Genomic DNA, 23,116 nt, shown 5'->3' on the forward strand with positions numbered 1-23,116 from the left:
AGGGACCATAACCAGAGTAGACAGCGAGCTGTCGACCCCCGCCCCGCCGCACCTCTTGGGGCCGCGCGGGGGCGCTGCTCTCCGATGCGTGGAACGATAGAGCCCGGGGCGGGGCTTCGGCGGGCGGGCGGGCGCGCGCGCGCCTGCGTGATGTGTCACGGGGCGGGGCGAGCGCGGCGCGGCGCGGCGCTCCCGGCCTGGCGTTGTGGCTCCGTAGCCCCTGCCACCTTCCCTGCACCTGCCCTGCCCGGCCCCATGTACCGCGCGCTGTACGCCTTCCGCTCGGCGGAGCCCAACGCGCTGGCGTTCGCCGCCGGCGAGACCTTCCTGGTGCTGGAGCGAAGCAGCTCGCACTGGTGGCTGGCAGCGCGGGCGCGCAGTGGTGAGACGGGCTACGTGCCTCCAGCCTACCTGCGCCGCCTGCAGGTGAGTGCGCCCCTCCCCGCCCGGCCTCCGCGCCCCTGCGGCAGGACCCCTTCACAGCCCCGCGGAACCGACCCAGGAACCCCACCCGTTCCGGGACCCGAGGCCAAGACCTCTATCAGAGAGGGAGTTTGAGAACCTGACCCTGAGACCCCCGGACCCACAGGGACTGAGACCCCTTGCCAAGAGTCAGCATCACCCACAAAAGACCAGGCCCTTAGCCCAATCCCGATCGACCAAAAGCCTAACTCTGGGACTGAGATTCGTCAGGACCTCAGACCCTTCAGTATCGAGTCTGCTATCCGAATGGCGACCCTGAGCCCAACCGAATCCTGGCCAATTATTCAAATCTCTGAGACCCCAGACCCTTAATATGCCCTTTCTCTGGATTCCTAGGACCCCACAATCAACCTCCCCCCCCCCCCCCCCTTTTTTCCCCCCCCCCCCCCCCCCCGCACCTTGCCCCCCGTTGGAGCCACCACTGAAACCTGGACCACCTTGGACACCACCTGTTTCCCCAACCATCCTCCAGGTCCTCAACCCCCTAACTTGGACCCTAGAGCTATAGACATCTCCATCTCCTATGTGACACCCAAGCTTTGGTAGTGTCTTTCACTAGCCTGTGCTCAGCCACCCTCTAAGCTCTTAAGTCTCTCCCAACCTTATTTGAACCAAGGACCCATGCCCCTTTTGACACTGTCTGGCACTGCTCCCTCCACTCCCCAACCCTGACTTCTCAAACTGTCTTCCTTTGAAAGTGAGGGGCTCCATCCCTTCTTGTCCCCAGTCTGGAGTGAGGACTGCTCCCATTGTGACGAAGTGAGTTCTTATAGCTTCCCCTGGTCTGACCGTGGCCCCATTTCCTTCCAGTGGAAGCTGCAGTCCCAGTTCCTGTTTCCCTAAGAGTAGCCCTGCTGCGGGGGTTGGGGTGTGGTATCTCCAGCTGGTCTATTCTGACCACGGGGAAGAAGGGCGCAGAGCTGCCGGGCCTGTGCCAGACACCCCCGCCCCGTCCTAGTCGCTATCCTTTAGGAAACATCCTGTCCTAGCCCGGTTCAGGACAGAAATAACGGGATAAATTTGGAAGTGTCATCTGGTCTTACCAGGGAGGATGGGCCCTGGGGGCCTAGGGGCTTCCTCATAGACCCTTGGCATGATCTCATCTAGGAGTGCCAGGGTGGGAGGGGGGGCTGTGGACACCATGGCTGCTGTGTGTCAGACCCAGTAAGTGTGTCAGACCCAACCTCTTTGGGAATGGGGTCTCATTGAAGGCCTCTGAGGAAAGTCCTGTCTCTTCCCCTACTGGGCATAGCTCAAGGACCTGTGAGTCCCCTGTCCCCAGCCAGGACCAGTGGGGCAAGGTATTTGGGAGGGCATAGAGGCTACCATCTTCTCTGTCACTGTCTCTCAGTTTCTTTCTGCGTGTCTCTGTCTGGATTGCTGTGACTCTGTGCCTCTGCCTGTGTCGTTCCGACTCCACCTATGTGTGTTTTTGTTTCTTCCTCCAGCTCCCCCCACACTCCGGCTCTGGCTCTGAGTTTCTTTCTGCATTGTTTTCCTCTCAGTTCCTCTCTGAGCTCCTCTCTTTCCCCATTCCTTTCTCTCTCTCTCTCTCTCTCTCTCTGTCTGTCTCTTTCTCTTTCTGTCCCCCATCTCCTCTCCCTGCACTCTGGCACACCTCATACCACCTGGAGGGCTTTGCTGACCTCTGTGCCCACCTGTCTGTCCCCAACAGGGAAGCTTCTCAAACCCATGGTGGAGTGAATTCATCTCAGCTCTGGGGCTCCTGTGTAGCCTGATGGACTACGTGTACCAAGGCCAGGGGAGGGCTGGGGGTAGCTGGTTTGATAGCTGCTACCCCATACCCCCCATGCCAGATAGGCAGAGTAGACTGGACCCCTGGGATGTTGGGGATGGCAATAAGAGCCTGGAGCAGGGGCTAGGCCCCTCTCTCATGTTTATCTTTTGCCGCAAACACAGAACTGCTTCCCAGGGCAGGTCTGGAAGCTTGCTGAGACACCCTGTGGGGATGAGGGCCAGCAGCAGGGTTAGGGAGGGTAAGTCCCTTTGACCCATTCTCAGCACCCAGGGCTTACAGAGGACTCTTACAAGGACAGGGCTGTTCTGGGGTGTGACCTTGGTTTTGTGGAAGATCAGCAAGATGCAGAGTGATGTATTAAGGATTCCAGATACTGGAGGCTTCCTGTTTGGCATCTCAACCTGGGCTCTGAGCCAAGACCAGGGATAGACTAGGTATGCGCTCTTGGCTGCAAGCTGGGAGTCCCTGGGCTATGTTTTTGCTTTAGACCTCTGATTTTCAGAAACATCTTAGCCAAGAGCCTTGCTGTGGGGTAAAATCCTGATCAGGACCTAATATGTAATGTGGCAGCATGGGGGTCACCAGTGCCTCAGCTCCCTGAGTGATGCGGTTTGAGAACCCAGTTCCATATTCTGGTTCAACTTTCTGTGCTATGTCTAGCATTCAAGGCTTTAGCTGTATTGCTTCTTTGCCCTGGGTTCTATCTTGGGCTGGGTCTGGGCTGAGCACCTCCATTTGGCCTTCAGGTCTAACTGCTGTCCCCTGCCCCCCAGGGCCTGGAGCAGGATGTCCTCCAGGCCATTGACCGGGCCATCGAGGCTGTACACAACACAGCCATGCGGGATGGTGGCAAGTACAGCCTGGAACAGCGTGGAGTCCTCCAGTGAGTGTTGGGGGAGTGGAGTGGGACCTCCCGGTGAGCATGGTGGGGTCGGGTCCTTCAGTGAGTGTCATGGGAAATGCAAGGGTTGGCAGGGGTAGTGGGGGAGTGGCACCTCCCGGTGAGCATGGTGGGGTCGGGTCCTTCAGTGAGCACCAGGAGTGTGCAGAGTGCAGGACTAAGGATAGTATAGGGTACTGCAGGCTGGGGTGGAGCATGGAGGAGATGGGGGTGTCTGAGGGGCCTGGGCTGTGGGGTCCCAGCATCCCACGGGGGCATATGAGGACTTTGAGGTGTGAGATGCAACCCCCCAATAGCCTCCCTGTCCCTCCATCAGGAAGCTGATCCACCACCGGAAAGAGACCCTGTCACGCAGAGGCCCCTCAGCCTCCAGTGTTGCAGTTATGACCCCATCAACCAGTGACCACCACTTGGATGCTGCTGTGGCCAGGCAGCCCAATGGGGTGTGTCGAGCTGGGTTCGAGCGGCAGCACAGCCTACCCAGTTCTGAGCATCTTGGGGCAGATGGAGGCCTCTACCAGGTGTGTGGTGAGGGCATCCTGGAGAAGGGAGGTGGGTGGGGCTTAAGGCTTCATCCAGAGGCTCAAGGGGTCCACTCAGGAATGACGCGGCCCAGAGCCATAGTCCCGCCCACAACCAGGGCTCAGGACCCGAGCCTGGCTGCTGCCCTAGATGTCAGTCTGTCCTCCCAGATCCTACTTCCATCTTCCAGATCCCACTTCCATCTTCCCAGATCCCACCACAGCCTCGCCGAGCAGCACCCGCTACACCTCCCCCACCAGTGAAGCGCCGAGACCGAGAGGCCCTGATGGCCTCTGGGAATGGTAAGAAGGGTTAGGGGGATTCAGGTGGAGGCACCCTATGCTTGGAATGGTTGTTCTGCCTGTGTCAGGGAGATGGAGGCTCTAAGCTTGGGAGGAGGGCAGGACTCCCATGTTGGGGCAATTAGGGGCTCTGGGCTTTGTGAGGAGACAGTGCCTAGCAGAGAAACTAGCCCCTGTATTGGGGGACAGGGGATCTGGGCTGTGAAGGGTATGGTTTTCCAGGGGGCTACCCTGGCACAGCTTCTTCTCACTGCTTGCAGGTGGCCACAACACCAGGCCTTCCGGGGGTAACTCTGTATCCAGCAGCTCCTCAGTCAGCAGCACCTCCCTGGACACGCTCTATACTGGCTCCAGCCCATCTGAGCCGGGTTCCAGCTGCTCACCCACACCCCCACCTGTGCCCCGCCGAGGCACCCACACCACTGTGTCCCAAGCCCAGCCCCCTCCCTCCAAGGCATCAGCACCTGAACCCCCTGCAGAAGAAGAGCTGGCAGCTGGTACAACCTCAGCCTCTGATGACCTGGAAGCCCTGGGTACACTGAGCCTGGGGACCACAGAGGAGAAGGCAGCAGCTGAGGCGGCTGTGCCCAGGACCATTGGGGCCGAGCTGATGGAGCTGGTGCGGAGAAACACTGGCCTGAGCCACGAATTATGCCGGGTGGCCATTGGCGTCATAGTGGGCCACATCCAGGCCTCCGTGCCGGCCAGCTCACCTGTCATGGAGCAGGTCCTCCTCTCACTCGTAGAGGGCAAGGTGAGGGTGGACGGCACAGCAGGGGCACCCTGCTACCCACCCTGTTCCCACCGTCACACACTGTCCAGCCTGTACATTACAGGTATTTCTCAAGCTCTGGCTCTGAGCTCTTATTGTGCTGGGCACTGGGGACATTGAGCTGATTTCTGAAGCAGAAAGGAAGGACAAGCATTCCAGGCAGATGCGCAGCCTGGACAAGGGCCACAAGGCAAGACTGAGCCTGGCTTGTGGGAGGAAGTAGAACAAGGCCTGCAGGGCTGGAACACAGGGAGTGAGGGAGTTGGGTGCTGTAAGAGGAGGTGAGACCTGGGGCGGTGACAGATGAGACCAGATGCGGGTGACCACGAGTTCTGTCTGGCTGCAGGGAAGGAATGGACACGGCATGGGTGAGGGTAGTGCCATGCTGACCTTGGCAGTAAGAGACATGGGTGCTGGGAGAGCTGTGATGGAGTCCTAGCTGCTGACTTGGACGAGAGGGAGTGAGGTGTGTGGGCATCATGGGATGGGTGGCATCCTTGGCACTCACGAGCAGGATGGGGGCGGTGAGCCCAACATACATGATTGGGGTCAGACAAACCAAAGGTCCCTCTTTAGGGCTCCGTGATTCCTCTTACACTTCTAGTTTGGGTGTTGGGGAGTGGGCCAATGGGCTTGGCTATGCTGGGCACAACAGCCAGTTCCTGGTCAGCAGGGTTCAAGGAAAATGTGGCAAGTTGGTAGATGACAGGCCTGTGCCGTTTTGTGTGGAATGGGAGAGTGAGGTCTCAGAGTCACCTTCTGGCAGTGACAGAGTTCATGGCCCCCCTAGTTGGGGATGTTTATCCAGGTCTGGGATGAGAGGTGAGCTGTTGAAAACCCCCCTACAGATGAGTCTTCTGTTGACTCCTGTCCTGGGAGGTCATCAAGACCGGAGTTGAGCCCCCTGTCCAGTGTGGGCCAGGAGGGACTTGAGTTCATGGAGTATAGGTCCACAGGAGGACTCTCCACGCCTTGGAGGCTTCCTGGAGATGGTGAGGGCAGGAAGTGTGCTGAGTCATGCCTTGCCCTCTCCCCTTAGGACCTCAGCATGGCCCTGCCCTCAGGGCAGGTCTGCCATGACCAGCAGAGGCTGGAAGTGATCTTTGCAGATCTGGCTCGACGGAAGGACGACGCCCAGCAGCGCAGCTGGGCACTGTATGAGGACGAGGGTGTCATCCGCTGCTACCTGGAGGAGCTGCTGCATATTCTGGTAAGGGTAGGGGCCCACACACACACCCCACATGGGAAACAGTGGTCCCTGCCCTGTAGCATCCCTCACAGTGCTAGGAGTCTCCCCTACACATATGTGCTCAGCCCTCTCTTGTGTGGCCGCACAGCTCTGCTCATGCTGGCTGACGCTCTCACTTTCTCATTCCTCTAGACTGATGCAGACCCTGAAGTTTGCAAGAAAATGTGCAAGAGAAATGAGTTCGAGTCTGTCCTGGCCTTGGTGGCCTATTACCAAATGGTATGTGCAGGATGGAGGGGAGGGGTAATGGAGAGACCTAGGTAGTGGGGGAGTTTCAGGCACTGAGCATGCAGGGTTCCCTGCCAGGAACACCGAGCATCGCTGCGGCTGCTGCTCCTCAAGTGCTTCGGCGCCATGTGCAGCCTGGACGCAGCCATCATCTCCACGCTTGTGTCATCTGTGCTGCCTGTGGAGCTGGCGAGGGACATGCAGACAGACACGCAGGGTGAGGCTGGAGGGCGGAGTGGGAGGGAACTTCCTGCCATCTGGAGGGTGGTCCTGCCATCTGCTGGGATTTCCTGCTATCTTTGGGGACTCTGACTGCCTCCCTTGTCCCCCCAGACCACCAGAAACTCTGTTACTCTGCCCTCATCCTGGCCATGGTCTTCTCCATGGGAGAGGCAGTGCCCTATGCACACTATGGTAAGAATGCAGTCGCCGACCAGCTGATTACAGGTCCTAAGCCAGTGCTTAGGACCCATTGCCCAAAGGCCTGGGACCTGCTGACTACACAGCCTAGCACGGATAGGCTATCCCCAAGGCTCACAGAAAGCCAGGAAGGGTGGGTGGTGCAGGGATCGGGGGAGAATGGGGCTGCAGACTTCTGTGCACCTCTCTCGCAGAGCACCTGGGCACGCCTTTCGCCCAGTTCTTACTGAGCATCGTCGAGGACGGGCTGCCCTTGGACACCACAGAACAGCTGCCAGACCTCTGTGTGAACCTGCTTCTGGCTCTCAACCTGCACCTGCCAGGTGGGGTGGGGCCTGGCCGGGTGGTGGCTGAGCACATGAGTGCTCTCAGGCTCAGCACCCTGCCTATACCCATGTCCTTCCTTAGCCCCTGACCAGAATGTCATCATGGCTGCCCTGAGCAAACACGCCAATGTCAAGATCTTCTCCGAGAAGCTGTTGTTGCTCCTGAACAGAGGGGGTGAGGGCCCGGGAATCTGCGCGGGTACCACTTCGATGCCCTGTGACTCCATGACCCCTGCCATGACTCCCGTAACCTCCTGGGGTGACTCTGGGACCCCCACAAGGTCCACCCTGACCGCTGTGACCCCTGCCTCCTAGATGACCCTGTGCGCATCTTCAGACATGAGCCACAGCCGCCACACTCTGTCCTCAAGTTTCTGCAGGATGTGTTTGGCAGCCCGGCCACAGCTGCCATCTTCTACCACACAGACATGATGGCTCTCATTGACATCACTGTGCGGCACATCGCAGACCTGTCACCGGGAGACAAGGTGCCTGGAGGTGGCTGCAGCAGGGAGGGTCGCTGTGTGGAAACTGAAACAAAATGGTGGGGGTCATGACATTGAGTGGAGATGAGGGGGCACAGTCACTGCTGGAGCCAGGTAAGTGAAGGAGGCCACGATAGGTGCACCAAGACCCAAAGGAGCCAGCATGAGGTGATCTGGAGGTGATGTGACTGGAGGAGGCTGGAGAGGAGGGAGTGGTGGGAGATGAGCCATGGAGGATGGAGTTTACACAAAGCCTCGGAGGCTGCTGCAGGAGGTCGTGATCTCAGGAACAGGGAATGTGATGTAATCAACATCCCACATGGAATCTGAACTGCGTGCCAGCAGAGTGGAAGCCAGCCAGTGGGGAAGCAGCCACAGTGGTCCAGGTGGCATGGATGGGGTGGGGACGGGATAGGCCATGGCAGTGGTAAGAAGAGGCCAGCTGTAGAGTGTTTAGTAAGTGGATCTGGCAGGGCTTGCCACTTGACTTATCTTGAGCAGCTAGATGGATGAAGTGCTGATTTTTGAAGTTGGGGAGGTGGCTGGGCGCGGTGGCTCACGCCTGTAATCCCAGCACTTTGGGAGGCCGAGGCAGGCGGATCACAAGGTCAGGAGATCAAGACCATCCTGGCTAACACGGTGAAACCCCATCTCTACTAAAAATACAAAAAACTAGCCGGGCGAGGTGGCGGGCGCCTGTAGTCCCAGCTACTTGGGAGGCTGAGGCAGGAGAATGGCGTGAACCCGGGAAGCGGAGCTTGCAGTGAGCCGAGATTGCGCCACTGCACTCCAGCCTGGGCGACAGAGCAAGACTCCATCTCAAAAAAAAAAAAAAAAAAAAAGAAGTTGGGGAGGCTGGGAGAACTTCTTCGGGGAAGATAGAGAGTTGTGTTTTGAATGTGTCAAGAGTGGGGAAATACCTACTAGATACCGAGGTACCCAAGGCATCAGGGAGGCAGTGGGGAATGAGTTGAGACTAGAGAGACATTTTGGAGTTGTCTATGCAGAGATATGATGGGAAGCCTGTGACAGTGTGATTGCCTCAGAAATGAGATAGATAGGTCAGCAGGAAGCTTGGGCTGCAGCCCTGGGCACAACTGAAACAACTAGGGAGAAACCCAGGAAGAGAACCAAGAAAGCAGGAGCCCAAAGCCCCGTGTTTAGAGGAAGATGATCAGCCATCTCTACACCGTTAGGAGCCTGAGCGAGACTGGGGTTGGCCATTGGATTCACCACACAGAGGTCAGTGGTGCCTGACAAGCAGTGTCAGTGGGGTGCAAGAAGGAGAGTCAGAATGAAAGTTTGAGAGAACTTGAAATTATTGGGGAGTAGAAATGAGGGGACGGTTGGAAGCAGTAAATGGAGACAACTCTTGTGAATTTTCTGTGAAGGGAAAGAGAAAAATAGGGAGGTTGCTGGAGGGAGATGGCATGGGGATAGGGAGAGTTTTGTTTGTTTGTTGTTTGTTTGTTTATTTTTTGAGATGGAGTCTCCCTCTGTTGCCAAGGCTGGAGTGTAGTGGCGTAATCCTGGCTCATTGTAACCTCCACCTCCTGGGTTCAAGTGATTCTCCCCACCTCAGCCTCCCAAGTTGCTGGGATTACAGGCACCCACTACCACACCCAGCTAATTTTTATATTTTAGTAGAGATGGGGTCTCGCCATGTTGGCTAGACTGGTCTTGAACTCCTGACCTCATGCGATCCACCTGCCTCAGCCTCCCAAAGTGTTGGGATTACAGATGTGAGCCACCGTGCCTGGCCAGGGAGAGTGTTTTGAAGATGGGGGATGTTGGCCAGGTGCAGTGGCTCATGCCTGTAATCCCAGCATTTTGGGAGGCTGAAGTGGGTGGATCACTTGAGGTCAGGAATTGGAGACCAGCCTGGCCAACATGGTCTCTACTAAAAATACAAAATACGAAAAATACAAAAATTAGCGGGGCGTGGTGGTGGGAGCCTGTAATTCCAGCTACTTGGGAGGCTGAGGCAGGAGAATTGCTTGAACCCGGAAGGTGGAGGTTGCTGTGAACCAAGATCACACCACTGCACTCCAGCCTGGGCGACAGATGGGGGATGTTGGCCGGGTGCAGTGGCTCACGCCTATAATCCCAGCAGTTTGGGAGGCCAAAGCAGGAGGACCACTGAGTCCGTGAATTCAAGATCAGCCTGGGCAACATAATGAGACCTCTGTATAGCCTGATGGACCACAGTAAAAAATAAAATTAGCTGGGCATGGTGGTATGCACTTGTGATTCCAACTACTTTGGAGGCTGAAGTGGGAAGATTATTTGAGCCCAGGAGGTCAAGGCTGCAGTGAGCCATGATTGTGTCATTGCACTCCAGCCTGGGCAACAGAGCCAGACCTTGTCTCTTTAAAAAACAAAGACAAAAATGGTAGGAATGATGGTGCATGTTCTGAGCCAGAGGGAATGGTCCAGCAAGCACAGAGAGATAGGTGGCGTGTTGGAGATGGTGAGCCACCACAGGAGTCAAGTGGATGGGGCAGGAGAGGGAGTCCAGGTCCAGGCCCACATGGACAGGAGCTAGGGCCGCTCATTCTGGTAGGGATAGGTGAGATGTGGGTACTGAGGGGAAAGACAGGTTTCTGCAAGATTTCTTCTGTATTCTCTTTATGAAGCACAAAGCCAGCTGACCAGGTAGGTAGGTTTCGAAGACAGAGAGGGTGGGTATTATTGCTACTCTAGGGGAGAGTGACACAACAGAGAAAAGCAGCAGGAGGCCTAGGCAGTGCTGCGTGTCCATTTGAGGTTTGTGGTGGTGAATGACATTCAGGCCTGCACATGGCTCTGCATTTGTCTATAGCTTAGACACTGGCATTTGATGTGCAGGCACCTCGGTATGACTCCCAGGGCTGGGACTTAGCAGGGTGTGCTGCCTAAAGGAGGTTTTGGTATTATTCCTCTAAGTAAAGGTAAAGAGAGAAATGAGGGATGTTGAGGGAAGCAGACATAGTGCTAGGTCAAGTTAATGGATTGGGGGTCTCTGTAAGAACAAGCTGTCAAGTCATAAGGGCTGGCTGGGCACAGTGGTTCACGCCTGTAATCCCAGCACTTTGGGAGGCCGAGGTGGGCGGATCACTTGAGGTCTGGAGTTTGAGGCTAGCCTGGCCAACATGGCGAAACCCCGTCTCTTCTAAAAAAAAAATACAGAAATTAGCTGAGCAGTTTGGCGCATGCCTGTAATCCCAGCTATTTGGGAGGCTGAGGCAGGAGAATCGCTTGAACCCAGGGGGCAGAGGTTGCAGTGAGCCGAGATTGTACCACTGCACTCCAGCCTGGGTGACAGCATGAGACCCTGTCTCAAAAAAAAATATATATATACACACACACACACACACACACACATACACACACATATATAATAAGGGCTGTTGGAACTGGTTCAGCCAGAGGTGCTGGGAGTATAGATTGGAGGAGAGGCTGTTAGAGATGAATTCGGGGCATATGTAGGAGGTAGGATGGCCAGGTCTTAGACATGGCTTGAATATGAGATATGTGGGAGACAAGAAGAAAGAGGACATCATATTTCAGGCCTGTGCTTTTGAATCGACAACAGTGCTCTTTCTAAAGGTAAGAACATGAAAAATCCTTCAACTCTGGGAGGATGGGAAAGATCATGAGTTTGATTGTGGATATGTGGATTTGAGGTCTGTGAGATGTGTAGGAGATGACAAGTGGGCAGTTGAATATTCTCGTCTGGAGCTCACAGGGGAGTTCTAGGTGAGAGGTGTGAGAGTGGGTCACTATTTGAAGCTGGGAATGTGCACGAGATCTTCCAGGGCAAGAGAGGATAGGATGAGAAGCAGAGGGCCTCTGACTGACAGACAGAGGCACCTTGAGGGACCAGCTTCAAAGGATGGGCAGGCCCCCCCTGGGCAGGCCCCATACCTGGGGCTGTCGGTGGCTGGGATGATTCATGTATTCACTTACTCAAAAACTATTGAAGACCAATTCTGCGCCAGGTATATTGTGGGTGCTGGGGATGCAGCCCTGATATTTAGGTCCACAGCCCTGGGGTCTGTGGGACAGTGGGGTCCTGTCCCTGACCAGTGGTGGTTGCAGTACTTCCCTGGGGTCCCTGAGCTGGCCTGCTCTTCCCACAGCTGCGCATGGAGTACCTCTCCCTGATGCATGCTGTAGTCCGCACCACACCCTACCTGCAGCACCGCCACCGGCTACCCGACCTGCAGGCCGTACTGCGACGCATCCTGAATGAGGAGGAGACCTCACCCCAGTGCCAGATGGACCGCATGATTGTCCGAGAGATGTGCAAGGAATTCCCGGTGCTGGGGGAGGCTCCCAGCTAGCACCTTGCTGTCCTCCCTTCCCTGCAGCTCCAGTCAGTGTGCAGGGGACTCAGGGGCTTGGCCCTAAGAATGTTTTGCACTGACAGTGGGAGGGGATAAGGTGGCAGAAGGAACCTGAGCAGGACCCCCCACCTGAAGTAGAACTTACTAGAGGGGCCAAGTGTAGGATTGGGGACCATGGTCTGGGAGCTGTTCTGGGGCAGGGGGAATATGCAAGCTAAAACTCCTCTATACCCTGGTAGGCTTCCTTTTCAGCATGCCCCCCTCTTCACCCCACACCCACGTGTACACTCAGAGTCCTGCTGCTGCTCCAGGCTGGACCAGACCCCCGTCCCCACCCCTCCTGGTCTGTATCCTGGGCCTCAGCAAGCCATGCCCCTGGGGTGAGGGGAGGCATCTCCCACCAGCTCTATTCTTTGCCTTAGCTTTGCAGTGAGTGCTGCTCATGTGCTCCCCTCTACCCCCACATGGGGGTCGCTGCCCTTCACTCCTACCCCCAGAGGCCTTGGCCAAGCTGCTGCTTTGAAAGCGGGATCTTGGAGACATGCCATCTATCCCAGAGCCTTATGGAACAGGATGATGGCACTGAGAAAGCCGATGACCGAATCTCTTTTCTCTGTAAAAATGTAGACTGAAAAGCCATGTGTATTTTCCTATGTGCTGTAGCTCTCCTTTGGAAATAAATCACAGGCATCTGGAAACAGGCTTCCCTGTATGATCTTGGGAGACAGTGGGAAAGGATGGGCATAAGTACTGGGGCCTCAGGACCCCATCACTGCAGCTTGCACTGACTTCTCCAGCCTGAGGAGGTGATGGACCCTGACAGGCCTGGCCTTCAAGGCCCTTTGAGCCCAGTTCCAGCCTCTCTTTCCTGAGCTCCCACTTCTCCTGGACCCCAGCCACAGCCAAGTGCCCCCCAGTGGCCCATTTGCAGGTGTCTGCATCTCCAGGCTTCACTTACACACTTACATCTTTCTTTTTCTCTCTTTTTTTTTTTTTGAAACAGGGTCTCACTCTGTTACCCAGGCTCACTGTAGCCTTGACCTCCCAGGCTCAAGTGATCCTTCTGCCTCAGCCTCCTGAGTAGCTGAAACTACAGTAGTCACCATGCCCAGCTAATTTAAAGGTTTTTTTTGGTAGAGACAGGGTCCTACTGTGTTGCTCAGTCTGGTGTCGATCACCTCAGTTCTGGTGATCCTCCTGCCTTGGCCTCCCAAAGTACTGGGATTATAAGTATGACCCATTGCACCGGTCCACTTACATCTTTCACTTACATCTTTTGCTTTGCTTTGAATACTGGTACTGTCCCCCTGTTGAAACCCTATTGTCCTTCATAATTGTTCTCAAATGAAGCAGGCCCCAACCTACCCCCAGCCCTGGCCTCTGTGAATGCTTGGACCTGTCCAGCCCTATTTTCTTCCCCCATTTGTCCTTGTTTCCCCAAGATCACCGCATCTTACAACCTTAGCAGAGATTTGGTAATCATGGTAGGGCAGAAAGAGGGTCTTAACAAGCATGGGGTTAGGTCTCTATTACTGTTTTAGAGGAACTCAGGGCCAAAATTTGGCAAAAACTTCGTTCTTGTGGGCTCCTGAGTTAGCAAAGAAGTTCTCGCCATAAGTCTGGGAGCAGAGTCAGAAACCCACAGGCAGACAACAGTCAGAAGTGTTTTTGTTTCTGTTTTCTAGATTGAGTCTCGCTATCTTTTCAAGGCTGATGTCCAACTCCTGGGCTTAAGCAGTCCTCCCACTTCACCTTCCCGAGCAGCTGGGACTACAGGCACACACCACTGTGCTTCACACAGAAGTGGTTTTCATCAGTTCCCTTTATTTTTTACCCAAACTCCTCATTCATCAGATGGTTCCACACATCAGGAATCACTGACGCTGCTTATTCTTTCTCATTGGGGTGCTGAAAACAGAGGGCAGTTATCCTTCCAAAAAGAAGGTAAAGCAGCACAGGGAGGCAAGGGCTAAGGATGGGACTCCCCAGCAAGAGGCTCTCAGAAGTTGAGGCAGGAACATTCCATAGGAAACCCATGGGAGCAAAGTATGGGGCCTGGTGGGGGACGCCCTGCTCACTGCTAACTCTCAGAAGGCCAGGTGCACAGGCTCACACGGACCTGAGGAGGGGTTGACAGTGTTTGGCCCCCAGTAAAGCTCTGTGGGACACAACCTGGTTACTAACTTTTTTTTTTTTTTTCTTTTTGAGATGGAGTTTTGCTCTTGTCCCCCAGGCTGGAATGCAATGGCGTGATCTTGGCTCACTGCAACCTCTGCCTCCCGGGTTCAAGTGATGATTCCCCTGCCTCAGCCTCCCGAGTAGCTGGGATTACAGGTGCCCACCATCACATCCAATTAATTTTTGTATTTTTAGTAGAGATGGGGTTTCACCATGTTGGTCAGGCTGGTCTCGAACTCCTGATCTCAGATGATCCACCTGTCTCAGCCTCCCAAAGTGCTGGGATTACAGGCCCAGCCCCTCTTGTTTTTTTTTTTTTTTTTTTTTGAGACAGAGTCTCGCTCTGTGGCTCAGGCTGGAGTGCAGTGGCATGATCTTGGCTCACTGCAACCCTTGCCTCCTGGGTTCAAGCAATTCTTCCTGCCTCAGCCTCCCCAGTAGCTGGGATTACAGGTACCCGCCACCCCACCCGGCTAATTCCTGCATTTTTAGTAGAGATGGAATTTCGCCATGTTGGCCAGGCTGGTCTTGAACTCCTGACCTCAAGTAACCCACTCGCCTCCGTCTCCCAAAGTTCTGGGATTACAGGCATCAGCCACCATGCCCGACCTGGTTACTACTGTTAACCCTGGAGACATTTGGCCTCCCTTTTCATTTCCAGAGTTGATGACACTGACTTCCAGTCACAACTCCTTTCTCACTGCGGTGCGGAAGGCAGGGAAGTATTCTCATGAGATAGTGTATTTCAGTAGAAAGCACAGGTCCTCAGGAAGCTGAGACAGGGACATTGGACAGCCTCTGTGACTTGCCGTGTTTCCTGTCATGATGCACACACAAACCTTGTGGGAATGGTAGGACTGTATTGTGCCATCGGTCCCAGTGCTGGCACCTAGGTCAAACAAGGTATGGCCCCATGGCAGAAGCCTCTACTCACTTCTGCCCAAGGTGGGCCCTGGCACCTGTTTGTAAGAGAAGCAGAAGCCCCAGCTGATGAAGTTACATAAATGCTGACTCCTGGTAGCAAGCATGCTCTGAGGGACTCCAGGGCCTCTTCAGCAAACACCTCACAACACAAAATTACAACCAAAGGCAGATTATGATTAGCCAGAGAAGTCCTCTTGGGGAGGGAACTGTCTTTGATAGAACACATCTATGGCTGCATGGAGGGTTGGTAGATGTGATATGTGGCTAGGCAGTAGGAAGGGCAATGAGAGACAGCATTAAGCCACCCCAAGAAAGGGGAGTGTTTGGGTAGAGTTGAGACGAACTCAAATTTTGGGGGACAGTGAGGGGGTTTGGGCTGACTTCTGGGTCAGAAATTTCTGAAGCTACAGCTAGGAATGGGCGTGTAAGTGTGTGGGTGGCTCACGCCTGTAATCGCAGCATTTTGCAAGGCCGTGGCGGGAAAATCACTTGAGCCCAGGTGTTTGAGACCAACCTGGACAGACAGCATAGGGAGACCCCATCCCTACAAAAAATACAAAAATTAGCTGGGCGTGGTGGCCCGCACCTGTAGTCCCAGCTACTCGGGAGGCTGAGGTGGAAGAATCAGTTATGCTCAGGAGCAGTCGCACCACTGCACTCCAGCCTGGGTGAGAGTGAGACCCAAAAAAAAAAAAAAAAAAATGTGCTGGCACCGTGTCTCTGGCACATGTGCTGAGCCATAAGCTGCACAAGCATAATGCCAACCCCAGGATGAGGGGTCAAGTAATTCTCCTGCCTCAGCCTCCTAAGTAGCTGGGATTACAGGCACACACCACCACACTCAGCTAATTTTTGTATTTTTAATAGAGAAGTTTTCTCCATGTTGGCCAGGCTGGTCTCAAACTCCTGACCTTGGGTGATCCACCCGCCTTGGCTTCTCAAAGTGCTGGGATTACAGGCGTGAGCCACCGCACCCGGTGTATCCATCCACTGTTGATGGCCTTTCAGTTGTTTCCAATTTTTGTCTATTGCAAATACTGCTGCCAGGAGCACTGTTGTACATGTCTTCACGTTGCTCATATGCATTATTTTTGGAGGATATATATTCCCAAATAAAGAGTGGAATTTTAGGGTCACAGGCAGATACTGCCAAATAGGTCTCCAAAGTAGTTGTACCCAATGTATGCTCCTTCAGTAGTGTCAGAGAGTTCAAGCTTTCCCTGTCTTTCCCAAAACTTGGTATTGTCAAGTCATTTTTATTTTAGCTATTCTGGTAGAATAGTTCCCCCCGCCTCCACCTCCCCTGCATTTTTTTTGGAGGTAAAGTCTTGTTCTGTTGCCCTGGCTGGAGTACAGTGGTGCAATCTTAGCTCACTGCATCCTCCATCTCCTGGGTTCAAGTGATTCTCTTGCCTCAGCCTCCCGAGTAGCTGGGACCACAGGTGTGGGCCAACATGCCCAGCTAACTTTTGTGCTTTGAGTAAAGACAGGGTTTCGCCATGTTGGCCAGGCTGGTCTCAAACTCCTGGCCTTAAGTGATCTGTCCATCTCAGCCTCCCAAGGTGCTGGGATTACAGGCGTGAGTCACCTCACCTGACCAGTATTTATTTTTTTCAATTTGCATTTTCCTGATGACTAAAGAGGTTGAGCACCTTTTCATTATTATTTGAATGTTCTCTTTTGTGAAGTAACTATTCGAATCTCTTGCCCCATTTATCTGTTTGTGTATATTTTATTGATTTGTAGTATGTATTCAGGATATGAGTCCATGAATGTTCTATCTTAAAATATCTTCTACTTTTAATGTCTTTTGATAAAAGAAGGTTCTTAATCGTTATATAATCCAATTTATCAATACTTTATTAGTTTTATTATTTCCTTTAGTACATTTTATGTCCTGTTAGACAATCCTGTCCTGTTAAAAAATCTTGGCCGGGCACGGTGGCTCAAGCCTGTAATCCTAGTACTTTGGGAGTCCGAGACGGGCGGTTCATGAGGTCAGGAGATCGAGACCATCCTGGCTAACACGGTGAAACCCCGTCTCTACTAAAAATACAAAAAACTAGCCGGGCGAGGTAGTGGACGCCTGTAGTCCCAGCTACTTGGGAGGCTGAGGCAGGAGAATGGCGTAAACCTGGGAGGCGGAGCTTGCAGTGAGCTGAGATCCGGCCACTGCACTCCAGCCTGGGCGACAGAGCGAGACTCTGTCTCCCAAAAAAAAAAAAAAAAAAAAAATCTTGACTGGCTGTGGTGGCTCATGCCTGTAATCCCAGCACTTTGGGAGGCCAAAGCAGGAGGATCACTTGAGCCCAAGAATTCCAGACCAACCTGGGCAAAATGATGAGACCCTGTCCCTACAAAAAATTAAAGAAGTTAGCTGGGTGTGGTGGAGCATACCTGTAGTCTCAGCTACTCAGAGGCCAAGGGAGAAGGGTCCCTTGAGCCTAGGAAGTCGAGGCAGCAGGGAGCTATGATCGCGCCACTGTACTCCAGGCTGGACCACAAAGTGAGACCCCCATCTCTAAAAAAATTTTTTTTAATTTTTGCTTTCACACTTGTGAATGGCCACTGCACTCCAGCCCCCACTGTAAAAAAAAAAAAAAAAAAAAAAAAAAAAAAAAAGTTTGCTTAAAGTCACCTTTAAGATCTTCTCTTGGCCAGATGAGTGGCTCACGCCTGTAATCCCAACACTTTGGGAGGTTGAGGCGGGTGGATTACAGGGTCAGGAGATCGAGACCATCCTGGCCAACATGGTGAAACCCCATCTATACTAAAAATACAAAAATTAGCTGAGTGTGGTGGTGCACGCCTGTAGTCGCAGCTACTCAGGAGGCTGAGGCAGGAGAATTGCTTGAACCAGGGAGTTGGAGGTTGCAGTGAACCAAGATTGCACCACTGTATTCCAGCAGCCTGGTGACAGAGTGAGACTCTGTCTCAAAACAAAAACAAAAAAAACAAAAAAAACCCACCCACACACACAAAAAACCAAGGTCGTCTCTTATACTGTTTTCTAGAAGCTGTATGTTATCTTTTTACGTCCAGATGTCAAATTTATATGGAATTGATTATGCAAGCAGTGTGAAATGGGCGTCTCATTTAATTTTTTCTATATGGATATCCAACTGACCCAGCATCATTTATTGAAAAGCCTATTCTTTCAGTTAATAGGGTTGCTCCTGGGGGGTGGGCGGGGGGAAATGCTTTCTTCATGTTGGCTCTGAAGAGCCACTCTTGTCAAAATTCAAGTTTCCACACATCTTCAGGCCCGTCTCTGAATTTTGTTCCATTAGTCTTCCTATCCTCGTACCAGTACCACACAATCTTGGTTTCTTTTTATTTTTTATTTTCATTCTTTTTTTAGAGACAGGGTCTCTCGCTCTGTTGCCCAGGCTGGAGTGCAGCAGGTGATCATAGCTCACTACAGCCTCAACCTCCCCAGGGCTCACATGATCCTCCCACTTCAGCCTCCCCAAGTAGCTGGGAGTACAGGCATGTGCCACCACGCCTGGCTAATTTTTGTATTTTTTGTAGAGATGGGGTTTTGCTATGTTGCTCAGGCTGCCAAATCTAGATTGTCAATTTACACACACACAAAATCTAGTGGGATTTTTAACTGAAGTTGCATTGAATCCATATATCAATTTGGGAGAACTGGCACCTTTATAATACTGACTTTTCCAATCTTGGAAGAATTTTTCACTTTATGTCTTTCTCATTTTTTTAACTTTTTTTTTTTTTTTTTTCCAGATAGGGTCTGGCTGTGTTGCCCAGGCTGGAGTGCAATGGCATGATCTTGGCTCACTGCAACCTCTGCCTCCCAGGTTCAGGCACTTCTCCTGCCTCAGCCTCCAGAGTAGCTGGGATTACAGTTGCACAACAGCATGCCCAGCTAATTTTTTTGCATTTTTAGTAGAGATGAGGTTTCACCATGTTGGCCAGACTGATCTTGAACTCCTGACCTCAAGGGATCCACCCACCTTGGCCCTCTAAAGTGCTGAGATTGGCCGGGCGCGGTGGCTCAAGCCTGTAATCCCAGCACTTTGGGAGGCCGAGACGGGTGGATCACGAGGTCAGGAGATCGAGACCATCCTGGCTAACACGGTGAAACCCCGTCTCTACTAAAAAACACAAGAAACTAGCCGGGCGACCTGGCGGGCGCCTGTAGTCCCAGCTACTCGGGAGGCTGAGGCAGGAGAATGGCGTAAACCCGGGAGGCGGAGCTTGCAGTGAGCTGAGATCCGGCCACTGCACTCCAGCCTGGGCGTCAGAGCCAGACTCGGTCTCCAAATAAGAAAAAAAAAAAAAAAAAAGTGCTGAGATTTCAGGCATGAGCCACCATGCCAGGCCTATGTCTTTATTTCCCTCAATAATGTTTTATAGTTTTTTTGTATGTGTGTATGTAGTCTTTGCACATCTTTCATTAGGTTTATTCCTCAGCATTTGATATTACTCGATGCTGTTGTAAACATCATTGTTTTTAAGAAATTTATTTTCTTTTGTTTGTTTTTCTCATTCACTGCAACCTCTGCCTCCCAGGTTCAAGTGATTCTCCTGGCTCAACCTCCTGAGTAGCTGGGACTACAGGTGCCCACCACCATGCCCGGCTAAATTTCTGTATTTTTAGTAGAGACAGGGTTTCACCATGTTGGCCAAGCTGGTCTCAAACTCCTGACCTCAGGTGATCTTCCCGCCTCAGCCACCCAAAGTGCTGGGATTACAGGCTTGAGCCAACATGCCCAGCCAAGAAATTTATTTTCTAATTGTTGCTGACATATAGAAATTACATCTGATTTTTATATATTGATCTTATGTCCAACAACTTTGCCGGACTCATTCTAACAACTTACGTATAGGTTCTTTTGAAATTTTTACATATACAATCCTACTGCTTGGCAATGAGTTTTTTTCCCTTCCAATCTTCATAACTTTTTATTATTTTTCTTGCCCTACTGCACTGGATAGGCCCTCCAATATAATACTGAGGCTTGTGGTCATGAATATAAAATGAGACCAATTATCATGGTTGTTTGTTTTCCTCCAGCAATGTTCTGCTGCACTAGAGGCAAAGAATACATAGTCTATTTTAACTGGGGTTAGATTTTAACCCAGCAAGTTTGTCTAAGAAGAACAGGGCAGGGAGTTGCCATGGCACTGGACTCTATAAGGCTAATGGCACAGGTCAATAGCTGAGATGATGTACAATGGATTGGAGATCTCAGTGAGGTCAAAGAACTGCTGAATAATTGAGCTGGACAGGTTGGCCAGGTCTTCTCCTGAAAAGGAGTAGACAAACACAGGGTGGGGTGGAAAAGGCAGGAGAAGGAAAGACGCTGAGAAGTGTTAGCAGGCAGTATCTGCCACAACCCTAACTTCTGGTCTTCTGATATCTCCATCTGCCCCCCAAGAGCCTCAAATCCAGGTCTCTAGGTCCTGGGTGGACCTCTAGTTGGGAGCTGATAAGAGAATGAGGATAGGCTGGGCATGGTGGCTCATCCCTGTAATCCCAGCATTTTGGGAGGCCAAGGCGGGCAGATCACTAGATGTCAGGAGTTTGATACCAGCCTGGCCAACATGGTGAAACCTCATCTCTACTAAAAATACAAAAATTAGCTGGGCATGGTAGTGGGTGCGTGAAATCCCAGCTACTCGGGAGGCTGAGGCAGAAGAATCGCATAAACCTGGGAGGTGGAGGTTGCAGTGAGCCGAGATCACACCACTTCACTCCAGTATGGGTGACAGTGAAACTCCATCTCACAAAAAAAAAAAAAAAAAAAAAAAAAAAAAAAAGAATGAGGTTAAACCACATAAGGGTCTTATTAGGAGGCAAGGGCAAAATTTGGAGGTGGAGAGAAGAACTATTACCACTATCACCAACATTTGGTTTTTGTTTTTTTACCGGGAGCATTAGGAACTGCCACTGGGGCTGGGGCATAGAGGTGAGTGCAGATGGAAGGAGTGGGGCTCCACAAAACAGCCACGAAGGGAGGATGACAGTGGGGACACACAGCAGGGAGCAACATGGAGAGCGATCTGCAATCGATCTCACCGCTCAGGAGTGAGGAGCTTTGCTCTCCAAAAGGAGTGTTAGCTGGGGCCAGCACCAGCCCTATAGGTGAGAGGGCAGGGCTTGATTTCCCTCAGCCATAGTCCCTTTATGCCTCTGCACATTTGCCCACACAGTCTCCAAGACCTAGGATGCCCACCCCCCATCCCTATCCCTCCTGCCCTTCCTTTGCAGATGCAGATGTCCCCTTGGTCATTCAAGGCATTGCTCGGGCATCTTATGCAAGAAGGCTTCCCAGGTCTCGAAGGTGACTCAGACACCTCCTCTGGGACCTTAGCACCCTTCCCCAGCAGAGCCCCTGCCTGTCTCCCTCTGTGGCGTCAGGTTTTGTGCCCTCTACTCACTAGATTGTGGACCCAGAAAGCGCTGGTGCTGTCAAAACCACTTCTGGGTTGCCAGGCTCACACCTATAATCCCAGCACTTCGGGGGAGGCCAAGACGGGCGGATTGCTTGAGCCCAGGAGTTCAAGACCGGGAGTTCAATACTTGGTGAGACCCCGTCTCTACAAAAAATGCAAAAATTAGCCAAGTGTTGTGACACGTACCTGTAGTCCCAGCTACTCGGGAGGCTGAGGTGGGAGAATCGCGTGAACCTGGGAAGTTCGAGGCTACGGTGAGCTGTGATCACCACTGCACTCCGAAAGAGTAAGACCTTGTCTCTAAATAAATAAATACATAAAACCACTCTGGGGGACTCGCCTCTCCAGCCCCTGCACCGATTGGCTCCCATTCAAAGGAGTTCAGCCCTAAGCGCCTCTGCAGATCCTCCACCCCCACCCACAAACCCGTGGGAACCCCGGCCGTGTATCCGGCCCAGAGCTCTGATCCTCGGGAGGTCCTCAGATTCGTAGACGGCAGAGGGCACAACTGGAGACCTGCTGCCTGTCCTTGGTAGCCGTAAGGGGCGCTCGGGAGGTGGGACCCGCAGGAGCCCCGCCTCCCGGAAGCGGAGAAGTCAAGGGGCGAGAGAATGCGCACACTGATTGGTTGATGGTGATGTCATAGGTAGCGTTCAGGGCGGGCCAGAGGCCTTGGTTGGGAGTCCCTCCCCTGTTAGAACCAGGATCCACCCCATTGCGGGAGCCGCACCCTGTGGAGCGTTCTGGGGTCCCGGCCCTGACCTCTTCCTGGGTGTCGGGATGCCCGCGTCCTCTGCACCCGGCGCTGCATCTCGTTATCGATTCTGCCTTTGGAGGCCGGTCCGTATAGTGTACCTCCCGGACTATCTCTCACGTTTAGCCGACAACCCCTGGATTCCCCTCGCCCATGCGACGAGTCCTCCGTGAGGGGCGGAGCCTCCCATTGTGCCAATGGAAACAATGACGCTCTGATTGGAGTGCTCCGCTTTCACCCCTCGCCTCCGCTCTTCTTGTGACGTCTGTTGCGCCAGGTCCACCCATTGGCCTGACGAGACCGGCGCGTGCCAGGAGTTACTTAGGGAGAGCTGGAATGCACCGAGGGTGGGGGGAGGACTGCGTTTCTGTGTCAGTCCCTTCAAGGGGTTAAGGGATGCGGTCGTGGCAGACGAGGGGCGGGGATCCGAAGAAGCGGGGCCCGCAGCCATGGGGCAACGCCGGGCTCCACGTGGCATCCCAGAGCACTCGGGACCCTCAGCCTCGGAGGGTGTGCAGCCTCCAGTGGAGGGGCCCCGAGCCCGGGAGACTGCTGGGGACAGGCAAGGCAGGGAAGAATTCGTCCTCTGCTCCCGCCTCGGGAGGGTCTTCTCCGGTTCCTGCTCCGCAGGGGCGCTCCAAACAAGCAGGTGGTCGCGACATGTTTCATAAAACTAGCTGATCGGATAGTTAAAGCTATTGTTCGGGGTGCTGGCACCCCAGATCCCTGTCCAGCCATCGTCCCCTCTACCCCAAGATTTCACACAGTATCCGCTCCCAGAATCATGAGAACGCTCATGAGCACCAAAATTTTAGACCAAAATCCGGGACACGGTTCAGAACTAGTGGTCAGGAAGGGAGACAAGAGATCTGGAAGGGGAGAAAAAGACTGAGAGACAGAGCTGGGACAGCGCCCTAGAAGGAGGGAGGTGGGTGAGGGCGGCGGCCGAAAGTGGGGAGGGCGGACCTAACGGCGGCGAACCCCCGTGCTCTCTTCAGCACCATGAGCAGCGCTCACGTCCTCAATAAAGATGGCGTCAAGAGCTTCCGTCCTCAGAGCTGC

At 53.3% G+C, this 23,116-nt stretch overlaps 1 protein-coding gene across 4 annotated transcripts; it reads left to right on the plus strand.

Annotated features, from left to right (window-relative positions):
• The first annotated feature begins 135 nt into the window (after nt 1-135).
• On the plus strand, nt 136-23,094 carry NCKIPSD (NCK interacting protein with SH3 domain). Of its 4 annotated transcripts, none has more exons than XM_023231793.2 (13): nt 136-426; nt 3,016-3,125; nt 3,460-3,664; nt 3,856-3,967; nt 4,228-4,721; nt 5,779-5,949; nt 6,121-6,207; nt 6,295-6,433; nt 6,550-6,630; nt 6,831-6,959; nt 7,045-7,137; nt 7,278-7,450; nt 21,947-23,094. In XM_023231793.2, exons 1-13 carry the CDS (start codon nt 151-153, stop codon nt 22,148-22,150), a joined length of 2,274 nt encoding a protein of 757 aa, XP_023087561.1. In that variant the 5' UTR covers nt 136-150; the 3' UTR covers nt 22,151-23,094. The 4 variants fall into 4 exon arrangements, with proteins under 4 accessions (XP_023087561.1, XP_023087560.1, XP_023087562.1 ...); XM_023231792.2 differs by lacking the exon at nt 21,947-23,094 and adding an exon at nt 11,569-12,473; XM_023231794.2 differs by lacking the exon at nt 21,947-23,094 and adding an exon at nt 11,569-12,473 and having other exon boundaries at nt 3,877-3,967.
• Nucleotides 23,095-23,116: the final 22 nt, after the last annotated feature.

The sequence above is a fragment of the Piliocolobus tephrosceles genome, chromosome 2 (genome assembly GCF_002776525.5).
Source record: "Piliocolobus tephrosceles isolate RC106 chromosome 2, ASM277652v3, whole genome shotgun sequence".
Lineage (NCBI taxonomy): Eukaryota > Metazoa > Chordata > Mammalia > Primates > Cercopithecidae > Piliocolobus > Piliocolobus tephrosceles.